Here is a 27,849-nt window from a genome sequence, read left to right on the forward strand (position 1 = left end):
TAGTCCAGGATGTAGGGCAGCTGGATAGCGCCTTTCGCCAGTGCAAACTTGTCTCCTTAATAATCCAGGGATGAACCGGGTGTGTGTGTGTGTGTGTGTGTGTGTGTGTGTGTGTGTGTGTGTGTGTGGTGTATGTGGGATGGGGGGACAGAAAAGTGTACTGCACCCTCTCATCTGTCCCAACAAAGTAAAAAGTAAATAAGCGAATCCCGCTTCAAATGAACTGCAAAGGGTAATCTGCAGCAGACATAATCATATAAATAATATATGATATAATATAAAATATAAGATAACATATATAGTTTCAACCTCTCCCTCAGGAGATGGGTTAGACATCACGTAACCCCGTGTCTTCAGCGAGCTCCCTCCCAGACCCGTCGGAGCCCCGATGACGGAACGTGGAGAGACCAAGGCTTGGAGCGGCCGCCGCACATCCCGGCGCGCCTGCAGCCGGCGACGCGCTGCATAATTGATGGCGGGGCCGGGCACAGATCTGGGGCGGCCTCTGGAGCAGTGAGAGCGTCTCGGGGGAGGAGGGCAGGGCGGCCGGGCCCCTCCCACTCCTCCTTTTCTCGTGTGTCGCGTCCCCGGGACTGGCATCCCACTAGTGTGCGCAGGGACTCCAGGTACCCACGACGGTGCGCTGAGAAACAGGCCTTGTCGAGGGTCGCGGCTGACCCGCCGGCACCATGCACACCCTCCCGGGGCTGCTGCTCCTCCCGTGCCTCTTGGCCATTGTACGCCCGAGCTTGGCAGACGGCCATCCCCCAGGTGTGATGGGTGCAGGACCGAGGAGGGGGCGGAGGGCGCGCAGGAAGGGGTGCGGAGGTCCGGTCCTCGCGGGCGGAAGGCTTGGCCGGCGCGCCTCGGCAAGGGTGCTGGGGCGAAGCGGGAGGGAGGATGCCGACAACCGCAGGCTGAGAGCAGCGGCCACCTCCTCCCACTGGCCACGCTTGGGTTATCTAAACCGGACGAGGGGACTCGGGCAGTTCGGGTCCCTCCGCTCTGGGTTGTGAATTACGAACCAACAGTGTCCCGCAGTCGGGGACGCTGGTAGTAGGGCCGCGTCTGCGTGTTCCTAAGAAGAGGGCGGTGGGTGTGAGGGTGCGGGCGGGCGCAGGCAGCGACTGGCCTCCGCGAAAGTGGCCGTGTTGTGAAACCCACATTCTCCCAGGCCAACTCCCTTCACTCGAATTGATTGTAAGGCTTAAATACCACCTACTTACTTCCTGGCGGGTGTGTTAGCTTTAAGGATGTGACTAAGATATAAAAAACAACACAACAACCACACAAAGCCCCATAACTCATTGGATTGATTATGTGTGTGTGTGTGTGTGTCTTTTACACCATGGTCTTTGACGATGAAGTTTTTGTGGTTGTTTTGTTAGACACTTTGAAAGAGGTATTTGTATGCAAAACATTATCAAAAAAAATTTGCCGTTTAATAATTACCTGTTTATAATTATTTTTTAATGTTGAAAGTATTACAGCTAAACTTTTTTTTTTCCTAACCTATTTTCTAATGCACATTCCTGTGTTATAAATTTTAGTGTTAGCAGCCATTTAGGATAACAGATTTCCTCTCAAGTTGGCAAATATTGCCCAATGGTTAACTAAAATTGGGATATTATTCAAGATTTTCAACTTTTCTTAGGAATTCATTTTTATGAGCTTATAGCATGTAGATATTTCATAATATACTATAAAAATAGATAATCAAAGGATACAATTATATATATTTTTAAAATGTTCTTTAAAAGGCCTGTTTGGTCACAAAACATTTGGGTCGCTTCAGTTTCTCAATTTCCCACATCTCTTTTTCATTCATACCACTTATAAAGAGCTGTCAAGAACATCTTTCCCCTTCAGGTCATCCTTAATTTTTCTATCCCTAAATTCACTCACCATTTACTTCAGAATATTGCAGTTCTGAGGACGAATGCATTCTGGGTTAGTCCTAGAACTTTGGTTTTCGATTTGGCTATATGTTAGAATTGCCAAATATTTAAAAACACTTCCTGGATCCTGCCCTCATAAATTCTGATTCAGTTGGCCTGGGATTCAGCCTGGACATCAAGAGTTTTTAAAATCCCCTGTGACTTTAATCATATGAATCAGGTTGAAAACCACTACTTTAAAATGGCATGGCCTAGAGTACACCGTTGGGTAGATATTTACTCTTGGCATCAGGGAGTCAAGTTTAAATTGACATTCAGAGTTGACTTCTAAAGAGAAAAAAGTAAGCAACAAATGAAAGTGGAATAAATTAGCAAATAAAATTGTAATTAAATGGGGTGATGTGTGTATATATGGCGAATGTCTGTGTTTGTATATAGTGTAAGTTCTGTCCTTTTAGTGTCTCTTAAACCAAAATTATGGAATAATGTGCCACATAAAAGGCATGAAGTTAACATCTAATTTTCAGGTAGAATTAAAAATTGTCAGACAGCCAACCTCATCTTGTTTTATAGATTCTGTATTGATCTTGAGATTCAGTTTCCTCTTTGCTAAACGACATTGTGATGTTTATTGCTATATATATATATATATATATATATATATATATATATATATATCTAGGTGCTTTGAACTTAGAGGTGTTCTGTAGACCTAAAATTTTTGGCCAAATTTTAATAATGAAAATGGTTATAATTTTTCATGTTTTTTATAACAACTATGTGTATTGCATCACTGGCATTGCCTTATGCAGTTTATAGCCTTATGAGTTAGTTTTTATTGACTCTGACTTTGAGATGAGGAAATTGTAACTCGGGGAAGTGAAATAAATACCGAAGGACACTTAGTTAATTAAGTAGTAGAGCAGGAAATTAAGCATTGTTCAATCCAGCTCCAAAGTCTATCTTTCCAAACACAATACTCAACTTTCACAATACTTATGAAAGTTTGGAGCCACCAACAGAGAGCACAGTGTGTGAATCTAAATGCGCAATTTGAACTGAAGGGCTGTTGACACAGTGTGAGTCCTGGAGTCCAGTTAGGCATAGGGACTCAACTCTTTTAGGCCATTTCAGTTAAAAAAGAAATGTAAAATCTTTGTAAGAAGAACTATCACTTAAATGGGAATATTTAAACATTGTAATTACTATTACATGGAATGAATTGAGAGAATGGGTCATGTTTATCTTTTAAAAAATATTTGCAGGGGAATCTTTTGATATGATCATTTTTAACTTCCAGAGTTATATGCTTCCTTGATCAACCTACTTCCTTTCTATATGCCCACCTCCCTGCCCCAGACAAACTGCCTAGTAATACATATTTATTGGAATAGATATAGTTTAAGCTCCTAGATGGGCCTGACATTGTGTTAGTCTATATCTGAGCAGAAAACTTAGGCAGTTTTTACATTTCACGGTGTTTAAAATGTTTAAAGGAACAGATTAACTGTAAGCCTATCTTTAGTAGGGTTGTATCTGATGCATCAAAATACATCATATATAAGCATTTTTAAAGAATTAGTTTAACTGTCTCTTCCTCTTCCTGGCTTCTGTCCCTCTCTTTCATCTCTTTTCCTTTCCTTCCCAGAATGGGTCCTATAGTCATTAAGTGGGGACATGCAGGAAGGCATCCTCCCTTGGTGGAGGGTGGTAGCCAGAGGGGCCTGGACCAGAGACTTAGAGGTTGAGCCTGGTCAGGAAGGTGTCCAGGTAGGTGAGTGGCCCTGTGTGGGCAGTTAGAGCCCAAGTACAGTGAGGTGGGTGTTCCTGCAGAGAAGTGGTCTGGTGCTGGGCTTCAGAGCTGAGCAGACTGACAAGGTCTTCTACGCAGGCACAGCCCGACATGTGTCGTCTGATCCTGATCAGGGATGCAGGAGAGCACAGAGTACCGGATGTTGGAGCCTGAGAGAGGAAGACACCATTGGGGCCAGGTGTGGCAGTGGCAATGGGAGCTTAGTTATATACGAAGGGATTGATCAAATAAGTAAAGCTAGTAAGGGTAATAGAATCCAGATTTTTCACTGGAAAAGAAAGAAATAAAGAACAATTAGAATGAACCTCATGGCGTTAGATTGTAATTTGTAGCATTCATGTGAATTCATGACTTTAAACATATATCTCATTCTTATGTCTACATCTATGTAAATAGAGACATAGATTTAAATGTGTAACCATATGTATAATGTATGTATGTGTCATATATTTACATACATATATATCATATCCACTATATTTAATGTCATATGCATTTGTGAATGAATAGAGATGTGTGTATTCTTGACTTTGTCTACTGAGATAAAGCAGTGATTTCCCAATAGTAATAACCATACTTAGCACCAAAATCTTAATTTGAAAGAACAGTCTTTACTAATATTAACTAGGACTTCTTGGAGAAATGTCTCATTTAAGGACTAGGGTAGGGAAAGGATAAAATAAGCCTGGAACATCATTGTTTCTTGTGCCAGAAACAATGAAGTACTCAAAGAACGATAGGTCATGTCAAAAGGATACAGGAGCCAGAGCGAAGGAGCTCCCATTAGACAAATCTGGGATGCAATAATAATACTAATGGACTAGTATCCATTAGTATCCACTGAATAATGCCCATTGGATAATATAGGTACTCATGAGTATCTACTGATATAAATTAAATGAATCAATTAATATTTTAATGAAGCACAGAATGTTACTTAGGTTGAAAGTAACTTTACACAAAATTCCTACTAATCGAAATGGAGAAAGAATAACTATAGTGAAGAAGCCTTCCGAACATCACTTTAATGAAGTAAAGTGAAAATTACCAGTAAAGAGAAAAAATAAAAATGGTGTGCCATATGATAGGATGCAATGAGAGAGACACAGTCACCTCTGTACTATTCCTACCAAAGATGTCTGCTCTGCATTTAATCATCTTACAACATAACTATCCTGGGACCTTCACAAGTATCAAGGTCATAAAAGTTAGGAGAGACTAAAGTCTTCCAGAGTGAAGGAGAAGAGAGGGACATAGCAGCTAATGGCAACATACGATTCTGAGTTGGAACCTTTCGTTAAAAAGTACATTTCAACCAAAGGACTTTTGTTAAAACTTACATGAGGTGTGGGATGGATGAGATGGTAATGCATAAATGCTTAGTTCTCTATTTTAATGGCAGTACTGGGATAATGCGGGGATATGTCTTTTGTAGTAAATATATATTAATGTTTCAGAGGGAAAGGGGTCATCAGGTCAGCAATTTATTCTCAAATAGTTCAGGGGGAAAATTCTTTATTCTGTATTGGAGACTTTTCTGTTAGTTCAAGATTTTTTGAAAAGAAGCAAAATGAATTTCAACTCCTTTTGAGAAAGTCTGAGTTAACATGGACATTAAAGCACAGGGGATAGTTGAGAAGTGGTCATGAGTATATATAATTAGGTAGCATTTTCCAAAGGAGTATTTGTTCTCAAACAGTAACATTATGTGTCAAGGTTATGTGTCCTGAACTGTAATCTCTTGAAGTTACTTTTGTCTGCCTGGCCTCCCATAATTCACAATAATATGTAAACCACAGAAACAAACAAGTTAGGAGATACAAGTGCACATAGAAGAAAAAAAAATCTCATGTTTTGTTAAAAATAAACTCTATTCCTAATAAGATATAGTCAGTATTCACGCATAACGAGATCTCTCAAATATTTTTAGTACAGAAATAATAGATATTACCTTTAAAAATGATGTTATTCTTTTAATTGAAAATTACATTTTCTGGCATTTTTAAAGTTATTGTCCTTATATCATTATTAATGTATGTCTACTCCCAAGACAGAATCTTTTTTATAGTCTTATAATTACATAGTTCTGAGAGCCTGAAAGGGAATTTAGATGTACTATTTGATTGATCTTGAAGCCTAAAATGCTTTTGTGAAGTAGCCAAGAGTCTGGAGCGAGCTAATAGCTGTAACTTGTTTCCTGGTGTGCATTTCAAAACCCATTCAGCAATTGGTGCTTCTACGTAAAAGGTCCTCAAAATAGCACCCTGACAGGAAGATGTGGTTGGCGAAGGAAGGTTGCAAGAAATGTCCATGCTTTAAAATATCTGCACCTGAACTATGTAGAATAGGACCTGAGGACCACAAAGTCATTGGGGATTATTAAAAATCATCAAGTTGAAGAATCAGAGTTGATGAAGATGTACCTGTTTTGAAATTAGGATTTCTCAATCTTGGCATTGTTGATGTTTTGGGCTGGACAATTCTCTGTTGTGGGGGCTGTCATTTTAAGATGTTTATCAGCATCCTGGACTCTACCTATATAGTGGGTGAGCAGTGTCCCACAAAAAGAAATGTTCATGTCCTCCTCACCCTTGGTATCTGTGAAAGTCTTTGCAGATGTAATCAAGGCAAAATGAGGATATACTAGATTGAGATAGAGCCTTAACTCAATGACTGTGATTTCTATGAAAGAAAAAAGGAGATTCGGATATGGCGACACACATACACAGAGGGAAGATGACCATATAAAAACAGAGCAAAGAGACTGGAGTGATGCAGCTACAAGCCAAAGAACACCAAGACTGCTGGCACCTGACGGAAGCTAGGGGGAGGTGAGGAAGGATTCTTTCCTAGACCCTTCAGAGGAGCAAAGCCCTAAACCTTAATTTCAGGCTTCTAGCCTTCAGAATTATGAGACAATAAATTTCTGTTGTTTTAATTTGTTACAGTAGCCTTAAAAAACTAATATAACCTACTGGATACTAATAATCTTCTCCAACTTTGACAACCAGAATATCTCCAGACATTGCTAAATGTCCCCTGGCAGGGCAAAATCATCTGCAGTTGAGAACTACTGAATACAATCAAACTCTTATCAAAGAATAAACTAGTGGGTGAAACAATTTAAGAACTTACTATCCCTAGAGCAGAAATCTTAGTCAAACTTTTGGGTTTTTATTTTTTAAGTGTTTTATTTGTTAAAATATCTTAATGACCCTTACTTACAGAGGTAGTTTGAAACATATTTCTATACTGTGCTTCAAAATATATTTGATTGTAAAAGTCATATTTTAAAGATCAATTTGTTTGTATTCCTATATTACCAGGTTTAAAAAATATTTTTACAAGGCTGTGTAAAAGTGCACATTGCATTTGTCATTAGGCTTTTTAGTTCTTTTTTTGTTTTTTAACTCATCTAAAAATGGCCTTCTTGTCCAATAGTTCCCATACTATGAAAAAAAAAAAATGAGTTCCCCGTCAGGACTGTTTTCTGTCCCTGACTTAGAAAGTCTAACTTATAGATGTCCTCATTAGGAATTTATTTTCTTGCCAAATCTTCTTTTCTTTTTTTCACAAACCCTCTTTGGAGTAAGTATAGTGTCTTATCTCCCCTTTTCTTCTTTCTACTACTGCAGTTATGGACAGGAGATAAGAATAATATATTCATAAGCAGTATATATAGAACCCAGAAGTAGAACTCTAAATGTATTGCTTATAAGCAATATTAGTAATTAGATATTTTAATGCTTTAGTTCAGCCATACCATGACTTAAATGGCTTTTACAATTTGTCATGGTCATATATAGTTGCTTCCCAAGGAAATATACTTTGAGTTCCAAAACTCTTGTTTTATAAATAGTATATATTGTCCATTCCTAGGTTATAGTGTTCTGTGATTGGGTTTCACATTTATATGGCTAAAATTAAGATTTATTAAAATAATTGTAATTATGCATATTGGTAGCAATCAGTACATTATATGAATGAAATAATGATATTTATCCAGATAACAGTTTTTTTTTTACACTTTTCTCTAAATGAAGTTTAGACCCTTCCAAGATTTTAAAATATAATAAAGAAATTTTGGGGGAGCAATTTAGAGGAAATGCTTATTCTTAAATGGAGATATAGTTGAACTTCTTTTCTGATTTAAATAAAAGCAAATCTTAAAACCCAATAAAATTTTCTACTGTTGGTCTTTCTTTCTTTCCTAATTTATTTCAATGAAACAGGGTTCCAAAATTAAACATGTGAAAATGTTACCTTGATATCTTAAGGAGAAATTATAAAACATTCATTTCATTTGAAAATGTCAACAGCATAACATAATAAGTCCCTCTAGCAATGTCAATTTTTAAATATAATGTATGAGAGATATTTAAGTCGATGACATTTGCTATTTCACAAGAAATAATAATAGGTGAAAATTAGGATATTATTCAGTTCTTTGATGCAAACCTACACGCCCCATCTTCCCTGCAGAGGGAGAAAAACAAACCTTTTCATCTCTGGAACAACTATTAGATGTTACTCTTTTACGTTGGCATTTTTGCCACTACCTGTGAAAGAATGCCACATGGAATGTTTCCAGCAATGATTAAGAAAGGGGTGAGCACGTTAAGCTGAGGAATGCACGTCATGATCTTGGCACCATCACTCAAAATTATGTAGCTTTTCTTACCTTCCCTCCTTTCTCCATGGAATGAAACCCCAAATAACATGTCAGTGGCAGAACTTGGATTCAGATACGAAATCTCAGCCTCTCCATTTTGTATTTTTATGACTCACCCCGATCCTTTCAGGGAAGTATTTAAACCACATCTGCCTGAATTTCCTGCCAATTTCCTTTAAACACCGATGTCAGCTGAATCAGCCTCCTGCCAGCTGTCCTCCTACTGAAAGCAATAAGGTTTACATTCTCACTTTTTTAATTAAAAAATATCTTGGCCAAACAAAGAACTACTCACTCTTACTATTCTAACACCTTCTGTAGACCGCCCTGCTTTTGGACTCAGGATGTTTGTATACATTGCCTCTTTAAGGTAATTTTCCTGAGGCAAAAATCACAACAGTTATACATGTTCTTTTGCACTTGGGGCTCATTCGGTGGAATCTGGAACCTGAGCAAGATAAGATGAACGTTTTAGAGGGAATATGAAGTTAGGCTACAGCTGGTAGCTGCTTTATGGATGTCTGATTATATTTTTAATATATGAACTGGCAATTGGAAGTGGTTGCAACCGCTAGTGTGTTCTGGAACTACCCACAGTTCCTTACTCTTGAAGCTTGTTTTTTTTCCCTCTTTCTCCGATTCCTTCAACTTTTATAAGCTTAGATTTTTTTTTTTTTTCCTGAGGCCAAGCTCAGATCCCTTTTCTCTCCTGTTCTAATGCAGGACCTAGGTGGGCCCTACCATCCAGGTCCTGATGATATGTAATGGGAAAATCACTCCAGCCTCAGCTCTTGGCATCATCTCCACCTCTATTCCATTTCCAGTCCCTTAGAGATGTAGACGAGGCTTCATCATCTAGCTCACATGCCAACTTCAGTAAAGTACACAGGCCAGTTACTGTCACTACTATGAACGAGTGCTACTCAAAAATTCTGATGACTCACAATCACAAATGGTGGGCCCAAACTGATATTATGATGCATGTAGCCCTGTAGGAACTGTTTACTTGGCTTCGCACTCTTCATCAGTATCAAGCGTGTACCAGGTGCTCTGTCTATTCACTTATTTAAGTGAAATAAGAAGAATGACCGAATTTTTTCAGCTTATGTCACTCTTTTATTGTTGCTACAGGGGTGAATAAATTAATAATAATAAATAAAAACAAGTAATAATAATAAATAATAATAATAATAATAATAATAATAATAATAATAAATGATGCCAGACCCTTTCAAAAGGATTATGGGCTTATTTCAGAGATAAGCAGTGTGGGGAGAACCCTCAAGGTTGCATTCTATTCTGCAGTAGGCTAGGCCAAGAAAGCAATGGAAGGAAAGGCGTCAGAGTTTATGTGCAAGCTTCATTGAACAGATGATATTGCAAAACGGCTCCTTCCTTCCTTCCCATCTTCACCCTCCCAGATTCCCATCATAAGTAAATAGCACCTGCCTTGATCTTCATGAGATACTTTTTTAATACTATCTCTGAATGAACTATGTCCAAGAATGGAAAAAAATAATTTTCGTTAGGAAAAGAATGTTGATAAAAACCTTTTGGGGCAGATGTGTGTGTGTGTGTGTGTGTGTGTGTGTGTGTGTGTGTGTGTGTGTGTGAGAGAGAGAGAGAGAGAGAGAGAGAGAGAGAGAGAGAAACAGAGAGAGACAGAGACAGAGACAGAGACAGAGAGAAAGAGAGAGAGAGAGAGAGAGAGAGCGAGAGAGAGAGAGAGAGAAACAGAAAGAATGAACATTAGATGGAGGTGGAGGAAAAGTTTTGTATTGCTTAGTGAGAAACTCGGGGCATATTTTCCTGTATACTCACTGTCAGAGCTTAGTATAGGAAGAATAACTTAGGTACTTAATTTGTTAAAGGATTATTTTACGGGAGAATGCATTCCACCTTCCAAAGCTGAATTAGAAATTATTAAGCCTCTGGAACACAACTTATTGGGAATTAAGCTCTTCTAGGTAGATTTTTTTTTATTAAGCAAAATTGTAAAAGCTATATGTAAGCTGAAGCAACAAAAGCAATCACTAACTTTGATAACATTTTTCATACAAAGAAGAAAAGGAAATAACTGGAAATCTAATCTTACACTAAGAATAACTTCTTGAGTAGAATATAAAAAATAAAATAAAAAATGAATTTAAATTGAATGAAGTTTAAAGAGTGCAGCCAAATTGACAATAATAAGCCTTTTTTTCCTTTTCTGACTTGTTCGACAGAATGGAGACAGTTTTCATGGTAGCTAAGTTCCGGGGCCCTACAGTCAAAGAAACAGTAGCAGCCAATGTAAGAAAAAGCAGCTTTGAGAAGAGTGAGAGAGGTGGAAATGCAAACCTTGTTTCTTTGATAAACGTTTTCAGAAGAAGATACAAGTGACAGAGGAAAACCATTAAGTCAGTTTGGTAGAGGACTCCTTGTACTGTATCATAGCTGGAAAAGCATTAGCAGCACAAACTCGCATTGTGCATCCATCTTATCTTCTGTGTCCTCCACTGTCCTTTTTCATGCCTTCTATTCTTGTCTCTCTGTCTCTCTGTTCTCTCATCTTCTCTCTGCCTCATCATACTTTTCCTTTTTCTGCCACTTTACATTCCTCGGTGTCTTCATTCATGTTTTATAAAGAAACTATAAATTGTAGGATAAGAAAATAAGTTTTTTTTTAAAAAGCTACCTAATAGGTAAAGGATTTTTCAGTAAAAGAAAATAGGGAAAATTTGAAATTTAGTCTCATTTAATAGCTTAATAGCTTTCTGAATATCTGTGCACATATAAGACCTAGTTAATTAGATCTTCCTGAAAACATTATTTTTCATTAATAGTATACAATAATATTTTAGCTGTTGTAAACTAGCTTTTAGATAGTCCTTTAATCTTCATAAGAATATGTAATCACATGTTCTCTTTCTTACAGTTTCACCTTTTATGAGTCCACTTGTCCGAGAAGAAATGCTGGGAAAATACTCTAACCTTTCCTTGGAGAGTCATAACATATCATTGACTGGTAAATGTATCATATTTCAAATAACAATGCCAACCTAAGTTTTTATTTTATTAAGCCATTGCATTTTGACTCATGAAGTACTGATCCCTGCTCATGGTCTGGGAGAAATACACCAGTCCCTTGTATAATTTTAGTATATATATACAGTATATATAGTACCTTCTACTACATAACATAGAATGTGAAAGTCTAATGCACTGAGGCTGGTGTGCAGAGAGGAGGTAGCTAGTCTAGACATGGGAAGGCTCAGAAAGGCTCTCTAGAAAAGGGACGGTTGGGAAGAGGCGAGGGCTTATTTTGAATGGCAGATACTCTTATTATTATTATTGTTATTTTAATCAGTTCTTGCTGGTGCATCCATTCAAATCACTCTGCATTGAGAGAACTCATGTACCTAGTGGAAGACCTTCAGGCAGATAAATTAAAGAAGCTATCAGTGAGTCAATGACAGTGTTGTAGAAAAACAAGAACTCTGAAATAAAACTCAGCTCTGCTTTCTCTTTTCTCAGTTTTGGATTTGTGTTTCAAAAATAATCGTAGAGTTCTTTAAATGACTAAAAGTGGTTATGTGCTTTAGTAAAAGTATTAAAGGTTTAATTAGCACTTAACATATTTCAAACCTGTTATTAAGTCAATAACGAGTTTTACCCAGCTACATGTCTAGGTCTTTAGCTGCCCTCTTGTCTGAGGAACTGTTTCTGTATTTGTTTAATATGAATAAAAGGTGTTCTTTTTCTTCCCTAATATGATACCAATGGAATATTTGCATTGAGCTTCTCAGCAGAACATTTTTGTGTCATTGTGCAACTCCTGTTTGTTCCTATTCTAGTATTTGAAATTTATTCTTACTTGTCAAAAAGAACAGCACCTGTTCTTGTACTTTTTGCATGTGCCAGTTGTTGCTTTACTCTGTCAGGATGAAACGTTTAAGAGAGATTCATGAGAAAACAGAAGTTTACAAATCCTTTGACCAGCCGGGGGGTGCTGGCAGCAGTACGCCCCTCCTTCACCCAGAACAGTTGGAGCCTGGTGGGGTAAGAGGGTCAGATGCCCAGGGCGAGAGCAAAAAATGAACTTTTCAGTTTATGCCAAGCTGGTTATTTACTTACCGAACCTGTTTAGAGGGTTTACCTCCTGACTGCTCTCTTATTCTAAGACTGCAGTTGAAACCAGTATTCCTCCTGCTCTGAGGAGATGGAGGGTACACAGCTGTCACTGCTTCCTTATCTTTGGCTCAGGCCTATCAAACTTCAGCCAGGCCCCTGAACCTCGGCTTGACCCAAGTCCGACCACAGCCCAATCATGCTGTCTGCTTCCACTCACTAGTTTGCATGGTTCTTTCTCAAGAGTTCCTGCTAGCCTGCTCACCCTTCCCTATTAAAGACCTATTTCTGTTTGATTTTGAGATGCCTGCAGATCCAAGGTCTGGAACATTTTCTCTAATGCAATAATCTTTGAATGAAGTTTTTCCTTATTTAAGTCCAGGTTTGTTATCAGTTGACAAAAGAGAGATTTGACATTGATTTTGTAACACTGGATCTCTTATCTGTGACCCAGACGGTTGCATTTTCATGTAAGTGGTTGTTCTGCTTGCCTTCTCATCAAAAAGCTTGGTTTTAGAATCTGCCTTTACTGAAATGTAGAATTTAAATGTGAAGATGTATTTGTGATCGTTAGGAACCATAGGCTTTCTTCTCATTGCTATCAATAATATTTTTCACCCACTTTATGAATAGAATGTTTTCATATTGTCATATCATTATTTATTTGAACTGTGCCAGTACTGATTATAAAACCACTCAAGTACATCTGTAAATGACACCATTTCTATGGTGTTATTCATTATTTTCTCTTTCCTCCTGGTTATTTTAGGACTTGATTTCTCTTTTAGGATAAAATGTTTCTTATAGAGACATTGAAATGTAATACATTGTTTGAAAATTTTGGACCAACATGATAACATTGGCCTCGTTCTTAGCACATTTAAGTTACTCAAAGATGCTTGAGACTGGGAAACACAGGGTCCTGTGCCTGGGAGAAGGAAAAACATGACCTTTGATTCATGAAATCCTGGTTGTTTATTATTTTGTTTCCAAAATGTTTCTAATTACTTAACAAACACATAGTATCAACTATGTACCATGTACAGTCCCGCATCCCTTAGGGACTGAGATCCAATCTGAGAAATGCCTGGTCAGGCAATATCATCATTGTACAAACATCACAGAGTGCACTTACACACACCTAGATGGTATAGCCTACTGCACGCCTAAGCTATATGGTATACCACATTGTATACACAGTCTGTCAATGAGTGAAAAGTCTTTATGTGGTGTGTGACTGACTATATATTTCTAAATAAAAGTTAATTTAATCCTCATAACAACCCTACACAAGGAGTATTATTATTTGTAATTTGCAGATGAGGGAAAAGAGGCACACAGAGAGCAAGTGGACTTACCAAGGTCACAGTTGGTAAGCTGGAGCTCAGTGTTGAACTCAGATAGTGTGGCACTAGGGGCCATGCTGCTAACCATTATGTTATACAGCCTTTCTTAATGCCCAATTACTAATTCTTTCAACACATCATTAAAACAATTATACCTATTTTAAGAAAATCTACATTAGTCTGAATGTAAAAAGTTCCAAAGACAATGAAAATGAAACTATTTTAACTGCCTTATTTCTAAATAGGTTTATGTTAGAAATTGCATTTGCTGAGATAGTGGATATATTGTGAGGGTATAATTGACTTGACTAAGAATAAAAGTCTTTTTCCTTTTCCTGATATCACTGGATTTTTAAAGCTAATCTTCTGAGAATGGACTATTTTTATATTGCCGTACTGTTTCCCATTGTCAATATTTGGAATTCATTGTTTGTGTTATAGCAATTAGGGTATTTCTTTATTGTTTTTATATTTTTTCACTTCCTCTGCATATCATAGTGTTTGGTATCTTGATCAGTGTGTTATAGTTTAACCAAAGAGATTGAAACCAGAACATCCGCTGGCGGTTTTTTGACCACCCTGATGATGTTGGTATAGGCTATCTCTAGTGGCGCATTTGATTTGCCATGTTGAGATATAAGCAGCTGGCTTGACATGGTCCTAGTGAGGGATGGAGGTGGATAAAGCAGTCATTGGAGGTACAGATATGTATATTAAGGTACAGAGTAAACTTTGGGAAGACTAGTCAAGGTCAGGAAAGGTTGCCACATTGCCTAAGAGCCAGCCAGGGTTAGGACTGTTCAGATTCTGGAGCTAGGTGCCTGGTCGATAAGACTGAGGAAAAGAACAGAAGTGAGAATCCTTTACATTTGTTGCAGAGAAGATCCTCAAAGGACTCCAACAAGGGGCAGACGTTTATGATGTTTCTCAGAGGCAGCCTGCCAGTCCTCAAACCTTATGCGAAGACTGTTGGTGTACAGAGGAAATAAAGGGAATCTGAACATTCACAGAGAGTGAGAGAAAGAGAAGACAGAACAGATCCACCATAGTAACACAAGTGGCAGTAGCTGCAAGCAACTTTTGCTTTTCACCAGGGTTTCTGATTAGCAGAACTATTGAAATTTTGGTCTGGATAAATCTTTGTTTTAGGAAGGAGGGGTGTTTGGGTGTATTCCAGGATGTTTAGCAGCATCCCTGGTCTTCTCTACTCACTAGGTTTGAGTGGCACGCACAAAGTTGTGACAACTGGAAAATATTTTCAGATATTGCTTCATGTCTGGCCATGGCAGGGGGCAGGGGGCGGGTGGGGAGGGTGTGCAAAAATACCCCCAGTTAAGAACCAGTGCTCTACACATTAAAAAGAGGAGCTGTGTAACTGTCCCCCATCCTGTTACCATGGGAAGACAATGATTTAATAATCACATGGTTGTTAACATTTAATAAAGAATCTCAGCAAACTGTTAGAAGATGGTGTTGATAACAGGCATGGGACCTCCTAGCCCACATGGCACAGGGAACCTGATTGGTTATAATCTAATCATTTTACTTCCCTCCTGCTGAGTTCCAGTCCTCTCAGTTTTTGAGAATGAAGTCAAAGCTACATCTTCAATAAAGTACTACTTCTGTTTCACTGATCTATATTTAGCATATTTTATTAATTTTTAATTGCATAAGTAAAAATGGGTTCATTAAAAATGTTGAAACATTATTTTATTTCCAGCAATATAGTAAATCAAAGAATCTGAAAATTCTCCTCACACCTAGAAAATCTAGAATATAGCAAATGTTCTTATAAATATACAGCTAAGTACACAAAAAAGTAAAGACAATTGCCACTAACCCAAACTGGTAACCTAGGAATCAGAACTGTAAACTGAAATCATGTTAGATTTCCTTGTTTGTTGCCAAGGCTCTTGAGTTTTAAGAGCCACAGATGTTAAGAACAAAGCCTTGAATCTAGGCAAGGAGGGGAGTTGGAACTGAAAACTCCCAGAAAGCTGATCCTCCCTAAGCTTTAAACACAGCGAAAGGTTTGACCTAGGGGGAAAAATTAGCTGACCAGCACAGGTGATGAGAAGTTGGATTCTTGGTCTTGGCTTTCTGTGTCAAAAACGAAAACTCCCCTGAGCATTCAGAGATAAGAATCTGCCCTCAGCAAGGTTTAGATCTCAAATTTACAGTCCTTGCATTATGCAGGAGGTCCAAGTGACTGTAGTAGGGTGCAATGCTTCTGCAGGAAAGCAAATGAAAAATATCTATGAACAGTAGTCTACCCTGGCTATGCAGTCTCTACTGAGGAACAGATCACAAGACAGATGCATAAAAAACCATGAAGCAGCCCTGAACACAGAGTGAGCTAAGGAGCAGTAGGATTAGACAGTCCAGACCTTCAGACTGTAGAAATATTAGGTAAGGACATAAAAGAAGAAATATTAAAACATGAGAAAAGAATAGTCTGCTATCAAAAATAAGTAAGTAAGTAAGTAAGTATGTAAAAAGATAAAGCATGTTAGAGAAGTAAGCGAATAGATCTTCTCGGGATGAAAACTTGCCAGAGGAAGTCAAAGCCCCTTTATCCACCCCCCACTTCTGTCTCTGCTCTTTCTCTCTTATAGCCGTCTCTCTCTCTCTTCCTCTGTTTCATGTATGTTCATATGTACCCTCAGAGACTATGTAGTATTTTTTAACATTGTTCTGTATTCTTTAATATTAGTGGTATAGACATATACACATTGCTCTGAAAAATGTTCTTTTGTTATTCAACATTAGTTCTTGGAGATCTAGGCACATTACATGGAACTAGCTTGTTTCCTTTACTTGTGTGTACAGTATAAATATACCAACTTACTTAGACATTTTCTCTTAATGGACTCTAGTTTAATTTTTTTCTATTGTAAACCATGCAGCAATGAACATTTGTACATATCTCTCTCTGGGCATAACTGTGTGTTCCCCTGGATTAATACTACAAAGTAGTACTGCCGAATCAGAATTTCTGTGCATTTTTATTTTAATAGATTGCAAATTGCCCTCCGAAGTATTCTGACAATTTACCCCTTCCTCCCACTTGCATATCTGAAGATAATTTTTTCTATATCTTGACTTGCACTTGATATTAACCTTTTGGTCGTTGCAATATTGAGTGCGAAAAGCTACATCATTGGTTTTTTTTTTTAATTTGCATTTTGGAATTGGACATACTTATATATGTATGTATGTTTATTAAATCCTTTTTTATAGAAATATTTTCATAGGAGTTTTTTCACCCTTTGGTTTTTAACCTATTTGAAAGATATTTTTATATATGTGTGTGACAGGGCACTAACTTTAGTCTTGTTATTTTTATATACATAGCTAATGTCTCAACAACCTTTATTGAATAGTTCATTTTCTTATGGCTTTGAAATACCACCCTAATCATATTTCAAATTTCCATATACTAGTCTGTTTATTGTTTCAATGTTTTTCAAACATTTTCTAGTGCTAGATAAAGTAAGAAGTAAATTTATCTTGTAACTTGACACACCACCCATGCATGCACATATGTGAAACAAAATGTTCACCAAGCAACAGCTAGTGTAATAGGTGTGTTACACTCTGATAATTTTTCTTCTCCTCTTCCAATACATTAAAAAAATCTGGTGGTAACTCTAAATTGACTTCCTGACCCACAAATAATTTCCAACTTGTAATCTGAAAAATTCTTCCTATTTTGTTCCATTAGTTTCCTGGAGTTTTCCAGCAACATTAACATAAATATAAATTTTGAAACACTTGATACAGCTTTATGTCTTTGTTTTTTTTTCTTTTTTTAAAAAGTAGGTTTTGTATTTTCTGGACTTTTAGATTTTCTCCTGGACATATAGATTTTTCTGGGGTAAGGTTCCACAAAAAAATACTTTTTGGGGGGGATTTTGACCGACTTTCCACTGAATCTGTAAATTAATTTGGGAGATAATTAATGTTTTTATGCTATTGACTGCCAGCTGTGATTTAGATCTCATTTGATTTAGGGTTTCTATTATGGTTAATTTTTCCTTTTAAAAATAGTTTTAAAATTAAAATTATATAGATTTAAGGTGTTCATGTTTAATGTGGTTTTATATATATAGTGAATTGATACATGTATATATAGTGAAATCTTACTACAGTCAAGCTAATTAACATTCATCATCTATCAGTTATTTTTGTGTGTGATGAGTGCACCTGAAATCTACTTCTCTACGCATATTTCCAGTGTTCAATAGATTATTAAGTATAGTCTTCATACATTAGTTCTCTAGTCTTAGTCATTCTCCTGTTGGTATACACTGTTGGTTATGAGAATCTGGACTCAGCCTCACCAATTTGAGATTCGCTTCTGTCACTAGGTTGATATATGATCTGGATAAGATAGTCAATTTCTCTTTGTCTCAGCTTCCTCATCTGTGAAGTAAAAATGATAAAAATGTCTAAAGTAAAAAATTAATGATATAATAGTACCTATCTCATAGAACTGCTGTATAAATGATATAATCAATATATAACTTTTAGCAACATACATGATATCTTTTGTTATGTTCCCCAATGGGATAAAGGTGAAAAGAAGTAAATAGGTAATTATTCAGCAATTAATATATTACTAAAACTTTCATTATGATAACCTCATCTAATCTCATGAAATGACAAAACTGAGATGTCCAACATAAAGGTGTCCAAAAACTTTATTTTGTCCTGTGAATAACCTCAGAAAAAGAATCTCAGACATTGGGCTTCTTCCTTGTGAAAGGGGGTATAATTCATATTTTAACTTCCTGCTATGTTAGGAGGCTCCAATGAGCCACATCACTGAAAAGAGAATGGTGCCCTGGCATCACCTTCTGGAATGTAATTATTTTTGTAATGTTCCTTGCTTAGAGAGTTAATGTTGCCATGTCTCAGTTTGTCATCAGCTTCACAAGGTGTCAACGAGTCAAAAATAATGTAAGAGTCAAAATAGCCATTTCTGGGTGTTCCAGCCTCCACAGCCTTCTGCAACTCCATGGCCAGCAGCAAGGCCTGGGTCTCCTCATTCTGAGTACGGCCATCCTGCTAGAGTAGACTTGGGCTGAGTGATGAGTAATGAGTGATGCTCAGAACAGACCAGAGGAAAAGATTCACAGAAGTCTTCAAAGACTTTACCCCTGCTATTTTTTGTTTGTTTGTTTACCGTTGTTCAAAATAAGAAAAGTTGGCTTTATGTATCTTTCATAAGTGGGATACTTATATCTCTATATACTTATATACAGTTAGATATAGATATACCACCTCATGGCTTTGTACTGGTATTTCAAGTCCTGTGAAATTTAAAACTACAGGATGTTTACTTAAAATTCTTTTGTCTTAGATCTGAATCTTTACCCAATTCCTCCATGTTCTTAAGGAGTAAGAAGATTCACACAAACCCACATTTTACACAAATTATTCTTGTAATAACTACTAATATGATTACTGAAAGGAGTTAAAATAGTCACTCCCTTTTCTCCCTAGTTTTTGTTTGTTTGTTTTTACGGTTGTACTGTAAAAACTCTACACTGTCAGAGTATATGGCACTACTTGATACGGTTCTCTTTCCCCTATATTCTTGTCAGCTAGATATTTTGAGATTAAGATCACAGACTCAGGCTTTTGTGATTCTGTTAGTGTTTTAACAAAACTTTTCTTCATCTGTGCCGATGAAAGAGAATAAATAATAAAGGGAACCAAATCTATGTTGACAGAGAAATAATTCTTGAAAGCTATGTTACATTAAGAAACTGTCAGTAGAGTGCTATTGTTGATGATTTAAACTGTTTTATATATTGGATTTCCCCTAGGGGTAACTTTTAAATCTTTTTTTTTTTTTTTTTTAATTTTGTGGCTAATAGAACATTCCGGTGTTCCAGTGGAAAAAAATATCGCATTGCAAAGACCTTCTAATATAGAACTCACATGCCAGTTCAGAACATTTGGGGATCTGAATTCAGTAAATGTGACTTGGAAAAAAGGTGATGAACTACTTGAGACTAATTATCTCATCAATGTAACTGGAAGCATCCTGTATACCCAATACGTGTGAGTATACCTGTACCGCAAGATGAAGTTACTAGTTAAATTCTAAATATTTTTGCTGATTGGCATTCTTTTTTTTTTGTTGTTGTCACTTGAGTGTTATGCTAATATTTTAATTTGTATATCTATAGATTTTTTTCTATTTTTAAATTTTGATTAATGGCTAAGTCTTCATTTGCACTAAGAGTTTTGAGAACTAAGCCTATATTAATAATTTAAATTATTTTTAGGTTCACCATCACTAATAGCAAACAAATGGGAAGTTATTCTTGTTTCTTTCAAGAGGAAAAGGAACAAAGGGGAACATTTAATTTCAAAGGTCAGTACTAATAACTGATACTAGTAACTTCAGCATTTTATTCTTAGAATTCTAAATCCCCAAATTTTAAAATTATTTTTATAATAGTAGACATAATGCAGTTGAAAGAAAATGATATGCTTTCCATTGAATTGTAAGTGGCATCTTCGAAAAAAATGTCCTCTAGTGTCTTTCCAGTGGTAGAATTTGTATTTCCCAATCTACTCCTGCTCTTGCCTCCCTTCCCTAGTCTAAAACACAGAATTTAGTTTGAAAGATCAGGCTGCCATGTTATTTGCAAATCATAACAGTTTCTTGTATGTAGGTATGTATCGATGTACGTTTATATTATCTATCTCTCTAAACTCAGAGCTTTTATAATAGTCCTCTAGTTGTCTGAGTTATTGCATTCCTAGACTGTGAGAATATGCTTTGGTATTCTGTGTCAGCGGCTCCAGGACTTGGGGTTTTAGGGATATATAAAACTTAAAAATAATATGGAGATACACAAAAGGTTGCCTTTGATCTCATAAAGTAAGGACAAACCCCAGAATATAATCTACATCTCTCCTTTTTGTGAACAACAACAAAAAATCAAAGTATTTTACTATTAATCATTAAACCAAAACTTTAAAGATCTCAATTTCATAATAAAGACTAGTCATTCAAGTTAGATAATTACCTTCACGTAAAACCCATATTCTGTGATAGATAAGTGAAACACAGTGTCCATGTTGGTTTTTGGGAAATGTGGTCTGCTGCCATATTAAATGTTTTGGGTTCTGCTTCATAGTACTTTCAAAGAGTACATGAGAAATCATTCTCTACTTTTCTTAAAAATCGTGAACTCTGGCCAGCTGCTCTGGCAAAAAATATGGACACGGTCCCCAAGGCCCCGTCAACAGCAGAATGGCCTGCTTCATCATTGCCATGGTTTAAGATGATTTGCTCCTATATCCTTCCCTCTATTCCCTCTACACTCATAGATTCATATCCTTCATGTAGTTTTGTAAATGTTCCTTCTTGCTAAATATAACAAATTCTTGTGTTTATGTAATTTTGTCTCTGCAAAAGCAGAAACTATTATCATCCCCTGATTATTCCGATCATATATATTCTCTCTTAACTTCTTTCCTCCATTTGCCTAATTTAACTTAGTGAAGGGATAGAGGTACTATACATTTCCTTCCTTTTATTCCTTTCCTTCTTTCCTTTTTTCTTTTTTCCTTTCCCTTCTTTTTCTCTCTCTCCCTCTATCCCTACTCCCATCCCTCCCCCTTTTTCTTCTTTCTTTCCTTCCTAATGAGCTAAAAGGATAGTAAACATAAGCATATGCTTGTGTGTACACACACACATACACAATCCTAGTAAACATTTTATCAAGTGTCCTTTAAATATGTAAAGAAGGCCTATAGGTCTTAAGGAAATATTCATCGAATCTCGATGCTTAATGTGATTCCAAGAGATTCACCTTTAAAATTGCTTTTTCTCTCCTAAATGGCTGTTTTCTAGAAATATGTACTAGTTATGCCTTTTTAAAGTTTAAATATTGAATAAATTACACTTTTCTCATTAGCCCTCTTATAATAAATTACTTAAACCATTATTTGGAAATGATCCTTCTTCTAATGTGAACATTAACAGAAGCATTTTACTTTTCAATATACCAATAAACTTAATGTCAGGTAGTCTTGGAGAAGGCTTCCTTCTTTCATATCTATTTTGAGATAACTAGGCTGATGCTAACTGGTGTCAGGAACACCTACATGTGAAATCAAATGCCTGAGGAATGCAAAGAGCCACAGAATATTTACTTTTTTTTCCTTTTATAGTTTTCTTGAAGCAGTTTGGTTCAGTTTATCAGTTTTTAATGCCCACTTAACATTAATGTAACTTTTAAGAATGTACTATATTTTAAAGATATTTAAAAAATTAATAAGTTGGGCCCTTTTAGATCTTTTTTTTTGGTAAGAAAATAATTCTCTGTAATTAATCTAAATTAAATATCATTTGGAGAAATAATTTTATTTGATTACAATTTAAAGATGTTTGGCATATGGAGAAAACTTACAGTTATGTAATTAGAGCTGTAAGCCTTATAAAATGGTATACATTTTAATCAATATTCTATTATACTCTTTCTCTATGTGGGTTGCTTATGGTTTTTCCTAAGAAGAAGGATTATCTTTCTGTAAGCAGCACTACAGATGAGCGTGGATGAAAAGCCTATTTTATCCTCTATTTTAAGTCGAGCCAAAAAAACAAAAAATTCTGGTATTGACTACATGAGTCAACTATAGTGTGTAAGACTGAGTTCTTAGAACAATTCATCAACAAAGTTTCTGCTTCTGCCTTTATGGGAACTGGTTGATTTATTATTACAAGATTATGTTAAAGGGCATCCATATCACTGTTGAGCATGATGCAAAAAGACCTGCTGTTTATGTGTTTGGTTATTGATGCCAGTGACAGGAAAGATAGCAAAAGTCACTGGAAGCTTGCAACTGTGTAATATGTTGGTGTTACTTTTCACACAAGAAAGACGAGTGATGGTCTGCAATGTTTCTTGGTAGTGGGAGAGGAGGGATATTCTGAGGTAGTTGGTGAAAACTTCACTATTCGTTAAAATCTCCTAGCAGAAAGATGCAGAAGTTTGGTTGATAAAGGACAAATAATAGGACATGGAAGTTTTGGGAAATCATGGTGAGATTTAGACAGTACCAAGCTACTTGGCCCAGCCATCTGCCTTCACTGGGAAGTACCCAAGGAGTCAAAATATGGAAATGTAACATAATAGAATCAGTTAGAACTTCAGCTTCAAAACTGTGTTAAAGTTAGCTGTCTTTGACAATATGGAAGAATCTTTTCTCTAATTTGGAAATATGTAAATATCTCTTAGCCAAAAGTGACACAAGCTGATTTTTTCTAGTCTGTGGATATCCAGATAGAAATCTCCAACCTTACAGCTCCACAGAATTTTCACTTTCATTAGCTAGATCCTAGACACCATTTTCCTAGACACTAGTCTGAATCAGCAATTTTACTATCTTCAAAAGTGGATTCTTCCAATTCTAAGACTCTCATGTGGCCTATTTTATGCAAAGTTCCAAAAGGTCAACAGGACACGTTAGAATACTATATCACTATCTTCCTAGTCATAAATATTTCCAAACATAAGCAGCAGCCCATAACTGTGACCTCAGGAGCAGGTCAAACAAATTTATGTTCCCTGAACATAGTGCATTTTATAATTTAGATCGACACTGTCATATTAAGCACAGCAGAGCAGTGGTTAATGCCATGTTGGCCATTAATCTAAGGGATAGTAAAAAAAAAAGAGAGAGAGAGAAATGAAAAGGAAATGGAATTTGGTTTTGTTTCCTTCTGGCATCACTTTCATTGTCACTGTTATCTGGCGTCTATTCCCTGATCTTAACATTTAAGGGAGATGGTTTAACAGTGCGGCAATGTGTCCCTCACCCAAATCTCAAAAAATACCCAAAATTTTCATAAAAAGTCCCTTTCAGCCAACTGTTATGCTTCCCAGGCCTTTGTTTCTTAGAGGCTTGCTGAGGAACAGTTTATCTATCTTCTGTCATGTTTTCCACTGAAACGTTGCTTTTTATTCACTTTTGAGTCTTAGTCTTGTGAGTAAATTTCAGCATTTTGATCATATTTCAACACATATTTTCCTGCTAATGCATGACCCTAATTTATTTCCAGGAAGAAGTATGCCAAGATTGAGAAATAGGATAGACACCTGGGAGATCAACAGACTGGGAAAACAGACACTGTGCCCTGGACCAGTGCTCAACACAACCAGTCTTGGAATCTGCCTTCAAGGCAGAGTGTGTGTGAAGGCAAGACTAGCTTGGCTCTAGGAGTAACTGCACCGCAGCTGCATTGTTAAAAAGCAGTGCCAAATATGTACATGTTGTACCTCTCCAGGTGGTATGCAGGTGTGGCTCTGCTCCATGTGAGGTCTAGAAGGAACCTTGTGGCTTGAGAAAAGAATTCCTATTTTAGCCATGCTCAGATCTCTGCTAATTCTGCAGGTCTTTAGTTGCGGCCTCTCCTAAAGCGTGGTTGACCTTTCCAAATGGGACTTTATCTCTCAGGTGCATCTGTGTTCTCATACTTCATTTAATAATAAAACTACACTAGGTGTTGGGTATATTGAAATGAAGTGTGATTAGAAAGTGGCTTTGAGATGATAGATTCAGAGTGTTTTGTCAGGAGACCCAAGAATAACTTTGTTCTCACTTGGTTTAATCATTCTTCCTCACAACAAAATCTCCAATATGGAAATATACACAAAAAGGAGATACCAAAGCAAAGTAATTTTTATTATTATCATTGGCCAGCTTTGGCCACAAACCTTACTGAAACCCTTGGGAGGTTTGACCACATGGATAGCATCTTTTTCCTTAATTAGATCTTACTAACCAAAACAGAGTCATCTATTCCTTCACAGCCTAAGCTCAATTTGATAGTTACTATTCTAGACAGGAAGATAAAACCTCCTGATCCGGAAAAAACAAAACAAAACAAAACAAAACAAAAAAACCATCATACTGAGCATGAGGCTGGGTTATTTATACTTCCAAATTCCCATTCCTAGAAAATGGGGCCCAATCAGTGCCCTGCAGCATGACTAATCTAGAACAATCTTCTCTAGGACTGGAAAACTGGAGGGTTGAATGAGAGGAGGGAATTTATATTGAGGTCACCAGGGACTTAAGTCACCAGGGAAAACTGCCCAGCCTTCTTTTGCCATCACGTCCAATGTCTAGTGAGGAAACTGGCTCTATCATAAGAAAAACAAAACAGAATAAAATATTTTATGGTTCAGCTTAATTTAGGCCTTTAACATTTTGACATTTAAACTTATCATCTTGTTTATAAAATACAGGACAGATAGTCAACTCATTCTCTTGGATCCTGGAGTTGCTTCCAATTTCCTTATATTGGCTATTTTCCTCCATTAGAGTGTTATCTGGGTCTACAAATGAGCCCTGAAGGAGTAGCTGCAAACTGGGGAAACTGAACCAAATAGAAGTAGCTTCACCCAACAGGGCAGAACACTTGTGCGAGAGTGTTTTGTACTGGTGTCAGCCTATCCATGATCACTGTTTAACTGGACTAGCCCTTGTGGTTCTTGTGCTTGCAAGACACCCTTCAGCAATCATGGAACTCCGCAAAGATACAGATATATTATTTAGATTTACTACTTACAAGACCTGGAGATTACATGGCACACTTGAGGCCACACATTGAAGTCAGGATGGTGGGGAGATAGAGGGGAGAGAGGCCTCACTCTTTAGCTTTAGGTTGTGTCAAAGTATTATTTGCTTTATTCTTTCTGCCTTTTCCTGTTCAAACCAGTATGTGGTTAGTGGGCTATTTCCTTTTCATTCTTAGGTTTCAGGATATTATGTAAAGTTATTATTCCATGTATTCTTTCTGTTCCATATATTACATACATCTGAAAACAAGATTTTCTTTTATGTTTTCAACCAATTTAATTTCTTGTGTTGGTAAGGAGCAGTAATTAGGCACCCTGATTTAAAATTTTCTAATTTATACTTAAATTGTAATCCTTAAGACAAAGAAAATCTTATTCAACTGTTTTAGTCAATCATGTGAATGTGTGTTTTAAGTAGTAGAAATTGTTTTACAGCTTTACTGAGAAGTTGTTTAAAGGATGGATTGGTACCATCACCAGCATCTCAAAGCCACCATTTCTTCATTTTTCTGGACCTTGTTTCCTATGAATTCATCTGTTTTTCATCATTTTTTTATCTTTTAATCTCCTTTCTAAATGAGTTAAGTGGTCGATAAATCAATTTGGAGCCTTTTTCTCTTTTGAGGTTGTTTTTGCACATTCTTATGGTTCTGAGATGAATTCAGATGGATTTCCAGCTCTTTTTTTTTATCTAGGTCTCATTTCTTTTATTTCATGGTTACACATGGCCAGTTGGCCTAGTCATTCTTCCATGTGACAAGAGAACTTATCCTAGTAAGCTGGCTAATGATCACTATGTAGAAAAGCCGTGAGCATTACAAATGGCTCAGTTAAGAAAAGTAGTACCAGTATATGATCACGACAAAAGTTTGAATGTTTGTGGTGTTCATAATACAATGTGTTTATTATGTTCTCATACTTAATCCTGGCAACACTATAGGATGGGTATAACCTACCTTTACACTCAATACTAATAACACTAAAGCTGTATTTCTAATTCAAATATTTCTTGAACCCAAATCTTATCTTTGTTACATCATTGTCACACCATGCTGTCTCTCAAACACTCATGATTCAACTTTTGAAATGGATACATATAAACCACATGTACCTTAATGTCCCTCAGCCTAATAGTGACCAATAGCAAGTACTCAAAAGGAGTGCTCAGAATACCTTCTGCCAAGGTCAGCTCACCAATTTCTTCTGGCTGGATGGCTTTAGTCACCCTGGTCACATGTACTCATCTCTCTCTTCCCTCAGGAGCACCCTAGTGGTACCTTAATAAGTTTTCATAAACTATCAATGGGGCAATTATAAATTAGTGATTCACATCTTTGGCTAATATAAAATTATGGGCCACTCAGTTTCATCAAAATATGCTCTCTTGGTTATGAAAAGTATGAGAACCACTGACATAGATTGCTCTGTCATTCTTCTTATGATCACCTGAAGCGTTTATGCTTTTGTGGGTGACATACTTTCCTCTTACTTGCATCTCTTTATTATTAGCAGGGCCTCATTCAACACTGTTGGTCAGCAGTCCTGATGAAGGAGAGGGTGATAGGTATAATTATATTGAGGCCTACTTTCGACAATAAGGAAAAAGGACTTCTCACATTCATCATTGTAATAGTAATCACCTAAAGACAGAACCCATAACAAAATACTATCCTCCAACTCTATTTTTACCACTTCTCTGGTGGTTATACAAATAGGACTTCTTTTTCTAGTTATTACCAATTATTTTCTACTTCCTCATCTTTATAATTGATACATGCACTCAATGCCTAATTATCTTCAGATAGTAAAAAGCCAAGAGCACCTGGAAAATGTATTTAATCTAGAAACCTAATTATGATAATTAAAATTGATCTTTCCATTCTCCACTCTGATCTTACAAATAATAAAATCTAGAAAGAAGATAACAAGTGAATATCAAATAATCCCTATAAAATTCGTTAGCATAGTATTCAAAATGTAGACATAATTTCCTACATTCTCTCTCTGTTGGCAAACTAAACAACAACAAAGGATAAAGTAAACAACACAAAACATGAAACCTGCTAAAATTAGTAAAAGAGAAAAATCAAAAGTAATCTTTGATGATCGGTCTACATCTCCGATGTAACTGTACCTTCTACAATATATACTTTGAGGACAATATGAAGGAACTGGTTTCACTATGGAAGCTATTGGTTGGCTTTTTTTGTTGTTGTTGCTTATGTTCTTTATGTTTTAATTTACTAAGTTATTTATATCCTTAAAATCTAATTTTTCTAAATTCAGAGCTCATTTTTATTCTGTTACTAATGGTATCTGCTTCAAAATCTTCTTAGTAAATTTATTATAATGATTTTTTTGTGAAACCACATGAAACTTTTTAAATCTCATTTTCATT

General features: G+C 36.5%; 1 protein-coding gene across 5 annotated transcripts in view; it reads left to right on the forward strand.

Moving 5' to 3' along the window:
* The first annotated feature begins 486 nt into the window (after positions 1-486).
* Positions 487-27,849, forward strand: part of EMB (embigin) — a 41,597-nt gene continuing 14,234 nt past the window's right edge. For 2 of the 5 annotated variants that reach the window (XM_036226058.1, XM_016121329.2), the window contains exons 1-4: positions 487-771; positions 11,301-11,390; positions 19,725-19,911; positions 20,139-20,227. In XM_036226058.1, coding sequence (XP_036081951.1) covers positions 690-771; positions 11,301-11,390; positions 19,725-19,911; positions 20,139-20,227 — 448 coding nt within the window. In that variant the 5' untranslated portion in view covers positions 487-689. Of the gene's footprint in view, positions 772-2,596; positions 6,543-11,300; positions 11,391-19,724; positions 19,912-20,138; positions 20,228-27,849 lie in introns of those variants that run through there. The other 3 variants (XM_036226061.1, XM_036226060.1, XM_036226059.1) reach the window with 3 other exon arrangements.

The sequence above is a fragment of the Rousettus aegyptiacus genome, unplaced genomic scaffold (genome assembly GCF_014176215.1).
Source record: "Rousettus aegyptiacus isolate mRouAeg1 unplaced genomic scaffold, mRouAeg1.p scaffold_m13_p_8, whole genome shotgun sequence".
Lineage (NCBI taxonomy): Eukaryota > Metazoa > Chordata > Mammalia > Chiroptera > Pteropodidae > Rousettus > Rousettus aegyptiacus.